The sequence below is a fragment of the Pinus tabuliformis genome, chromosome 8 (assembly GCF_031772625.1).
Source record: "Pinus tabuliformis cultivar Carrire ecotype Pingquan chromosome 8, CPIR1, whole genome shotgun sequence".
Taxonomy (NCBI): domain Eukaryota; kingdom Viridiplantae; phylum Streptophyta; class Pinopsida; order Pinales; family Pinaceae; genus Pinus; species Pinus tabuliformis.
In genome coordinates, this window is record NC_142294.1 from 636,506,366 (window position 1) to 636,510,681 (window position 4,316).

The 4,316-nt window shown below is 34.8% G+C and overlaps 1 protein-coding gene across 1 annotated transcript; it reads left to right on the forward strand.

Moving 5' to 3' along the window:
- Positions 1 to 371: 371 nt before the first annotated feature.
- On the forward strand, positions 372 to 3,571 carry LOC149237137 (DEAD-box ATP-dependent RNA helicase 20-like). Its single transcript, XM_089369163.1, has 4 exons — positions 372 to 579; positions 2,758 to 2,937; positions 3,119 to 3,280; positions 3,438 to 3,571. The coding sequence occupies exons 1-4, from the start codon at positions 372 to 374 to the stop codon at positions 3,569 to 3,571; spliced, it is 684 nt and encodes a 227-aa protein (XP_089225289.1).
- Positions 3,572 to 4,316: the final 745 nt, after the last annotated feature.

Here is a 4,316-nt window from a genome sequence, read left to right on the forward strand (position 1 = left end):
TCCAAATGAATTGCATAAGTCTTGTCATGCATTTGATTTAAGACGTGCACAAGTAAATACACCTACTTTTTTTCATGCACCAGATTGTGAGTGTTCAATGGAAATACGTATATGCTTCATGAATTTAGTTCTAAACATGTAAGTATAACTACATGCAATACCTAATGCACATAATTAAAAAGCATTCAATATAATGCATAATATTTTTGTTCCTCGATTTCGATTAATATGATATGCATTGAATCTCTCATGCAAATCACCACAGTGTGCATGCATTAATTTAAGATATTCCCCACAGCATGCATGCATTAATTTAATATATTACCTCTGTGCGCAAGGTTTTTGTCCCATAAATCTCAACCTGCTACGACATGTATATTATTTGTCCCTTAATTTCACTGTCGAAGCAGGATTTTGAGAACCTGTCACCCTTTAAGAATAATTTCTATGAGGAGGTAGAGGACATCACCTCTATGACTGAAGACGAGGTCAGGGAATATCACAAGAGACGTGAAATTACAGTCGATGGCCGGGACGTTCCCAAGCCCGTCAAAAGTTTTCATGACGCAGGTTTTCCAGGTATTATTAATATTTTTCTCTTCATCATAATTCATTTTCCATCCATTCCCCCACCACCAAAAAAGGAATGCCTGGGTGCAAAACTAACACCCATTCCCCAAAGAAATGATTTTATGTCTAACAATTTTTTAAGAATTCCCCAAAGATTTTGTCTAACAACAAAGATTTTGTCTAACAACTTTTTAAGATAGAATAGAGATAGGGTTTAGAGTTTTGAGGAATTTGTGACTTCGGTAATTATACAAATTCTCTCCCTTATCTCTTTTATCTTTTTTACTTGACATTATAACATTACATTCTCTTATATCTAACTTTTTTTTATTTAAATTTTTAAATATTACCACTCATTGTTTTAGGATATTTGAGAGTGGTTCAAACCTCATTGGACTTTAAGATATTTGATAGTGGTTCCAACCTCATTGGACTTGAAGAAAGTAGAATTTCACATCAATTTAGTGCCCTTAACAGTTTTCAAGATTGTGGGTTTTCAGTATTGGGTGTTTTCATTGGATTGCTCAATGATGAAGTTGCATGAGATCTATTGTTATTGTTAGGGTTTTATCATTATTATTATTTTTTTTTATATTTTTAGAAATGAGATCCTATGCTAGGAACTTCTATGTCCCAGTTCCCTCAAATTTCCTTGAGAATGGTTCGACATGCCCCTTCATATGTATCTCTCTGCTCCTGCACTCCCATACCAAAAACTTGGTCGAAAATTGGTTCCCAACACATTTCCTTGGGGATATGCTGTTGAAGTGATGAAAGGTTGCCTCCCGTAACTTTAATCAAGCAATACATTTATCCTCTAATTTTAGAGGTTTTGCAAGAACTTAGTATTTTTGGGACCTGGACTCCTTGAAGCGATTTTGATTATAAGCTTCATCCCTGAATTTTTCAGTTGTGACTTAGTCTTGGCTTCTATTGTGCACCTTTTTCTTTGTGATGGGATTAAATTGTTCAAACTTCCTTGCACGTGGATTTTTTGTGTGTGAATTTTTCCTGTTTGACTGTTTTTGAGATTAATTTTTTACATCACAGCATCCAACTACTCGCTTGCTCTCCTATCCAAGAGGAGAAAGTTTCAACCATCCTTGTTAGCTAAGCATTTGTGTCGAAAGGTTAAATTATTCTTCTACTTCACTCCAGTTTCCTCTCTAAATAATAGGCAATGATAGGATGGTAATCTAGATTAATTCTACCATGAATTCTAAGTAGGGATTTTCCTCAGCACAAGTGAAAAGTTAGAGGACGTGTAACATTCCTTGGTTGTGTGTCTGTCTTTGCTGAATTTAAATTGCAACACATCACTACTTTCCTTCTAATTCCCACGTTCCTGAATTGCTATGAGGGATTGCTATTGAAGGTTGACATGATAAAAAGGGTAGTTGTAGTGCTTCTATGCTTTGACCTTGTATTCTCCGGCGAGACTCTATTACCCATCCCTGAGAAGGGACTGTTTTGCAAAATTTGTAGATACTTTATTGTATGATATTAATGTGCCAATTTCCTATTCTTTGTAATATATTTTTAAGATCCTTTCTCACTATGATTTTTTTCATATTTCAAACCTTTTTAAGGATGCATTTATGATATGAACCAAGGGAATATAAGGGGTTAAATGTATATGATATGATTCCAAAGGGTAGTATTTATGGGGTTAAATGCCTATGTTATGTGTAAATAATTATGTAGTATGGTTGGCTTAATAAGTAATGGACCATATGTGCACTGTTTAAATAGGTATATAAAGAAATCATATAATCATTATTGAAGGCATGTGATTTGAATGTATAAATGTATTTGGTATTTGGAGGAGTTTCTCTTATTGTTATCTTAGTTAAAAGTACCCGTCACATGTTAACATGTTTGTGTATTGATGATTGATGATTCGTTAAATGCTATGTTGAATTGTACATGAATGCAGGATAATTTAGAAATTTGTCTTTTGGCCTTCTTGAATTGGACTTGGTTGCCCTATATTTTATGATTTCTATCCAACCTAAAAATTTGAAATGTGTAAAATAGGATCATTGAGAAACAGTCAAAGCTCAGGCCTTTCTATATCTATTTTGGGTGTCAGATTTGACTGATTATCAAAATTGTGGTTTTAAGACATTTCTAGAATGTAAGAAAAATTATGCTAATTTTTGAATTGCGGGTATTTTTTTTTGTCAGAGTATGTTCTTGAAGAGGTTGTAAAGGCAGGATTTATGGAGCCAACACCTATTCAAGCTCAAGGATGGCCTATGGCTTTGAAAGGGCGGGATTTAATTGGTATTGCTAAGACAGGCTCTGGGAAGACACTGGCATATCTTTTACCTGCTATTGTTCATGTTAATGCTCAACCTTATTTAGGTTTGTTATTGTGTCTTTTAGCTTTAAACTGTCTAGAGCCTTATCTCCTCCTTGGCCCTTTTACTGTGATGTATTTTTTTTTTTTAAGTATGATCTCTTGATGGGAGGGAAATGTCTTTTTCCTCCATACCTACCCTACATGGCTACATATTAAATGTTGTCACTTGTTGTCATATATCAGCTCCAGGAGATGGGCCTATTGTCATGGTGTTAGCACCTACACGTGAGCTTGTTGTCCAGATCCAGCAAGAGGCAACTAAATTTGGGGCATTGTCAAAAATCAAGAATACGTGTATATATGGAGGTGCTCCCAAAGGTCCACAAGTACGAGATCTTTCGAAAGGTAGGTTACTTTGTAGCATCACTCTAAGCCTTTTATGTATTCGCAGATCTCGATCGTTTATGTTTTATTGTTTCATTGCCTTCACTATTTATATGTTCTCAAACATTTGGATGTCACTCTGAATTGCTAATTTTATTCTTCCCTTGTTTGGATTTAGGGGTTGAGATTGTCATTGCAACTCCAGGTCGGTTAATCGATATGTTGGAGTCACAAAATACAAACTTCCGAAGAGTGACATATCTTGTGTTAGATGAAGCTGATCGTATGCTAGACATGGGTTTTGAACCATAGATAAAAAAAATTGTTTCTCAAGTATGTATCGTTGCCATTTAATAAATATTATAGGCTTAGTTACACAGGATAAATTGCACACTCGTAAACTTTTCAATATGACTTGTTTTGTGGCTTTAATATTGATTTCCATTACTTATTGACTCAGATATCAAAGCTGTTTTCATTAGTAGTTAAGGATGCATTATAAAAGACCATAAAAAGCTGATTTTTTTTTTGGGTTAAATTTTGTTTCTTTCGTTGTTATTATTATTTTTTTTCTCTGGTGTTCTCAATTTTGTCCTTTCCTGGCTAAGGAAGGAGGTTGGTATTGAAACCTGAACTGTGGGTTTTGAATATTTCTTTTGGGAGCAACAATGTCTCATTTTGATTTTGATTATTCACAGTAGAATTCATTAATACAAGTAGTGTCTAGAAATGTAAGTTCACGCCCATGGTTTCGAGACAATTGTAACTTTGAACAACACACACACGCACATGTACGTATGGACTTTATATCAGTGCCTTAATGAAAAGGACCTTGTTGGTGATGGCAGTGAATTATTAGTTACTTAGAACTTTTCCCTGGGGTATCGACCAACTTTTGCGGATCTTTCTGTAATCCATATTTATCTGCTGGAAAATGCTTAATTAACCTATCTTCCTACACTATTTCTCCCCTTTGACATTAGAGCTATTTGGTGCCTGTTGTAACCAATTCTGAATCTTCCCTGGTATGCAGATCGACAGACATTATACTGGAGTG

What these genes read in the sequence shown, in the direction of transcription:
- LOC149237137 (XM_089369163.1), top strand. Translation starts at nt 372, where the DNA reads ATGTATATTATTTGTCCCTTAATTTCACTGTCGAAGCAGGATTTTGAG. An exon ending in TCATGACGCAGGTTTTCCAG is followed by an intron (nt 580 to 2,757) that starts GTATTATTAATA and finishes TTTTTTTGTCAG; the next exon opens with AGTATGTTCTTGAAGAGGTT. An exon ending in AGTACGAGATCTTTCGAAAG is followed by an intron (nt 3,281 to 3,437) that starts GTAGGTTACTTT and finishes GTTTGGATTTAG; the next exon opens with GGGTTGAGATTGTCATTGCA.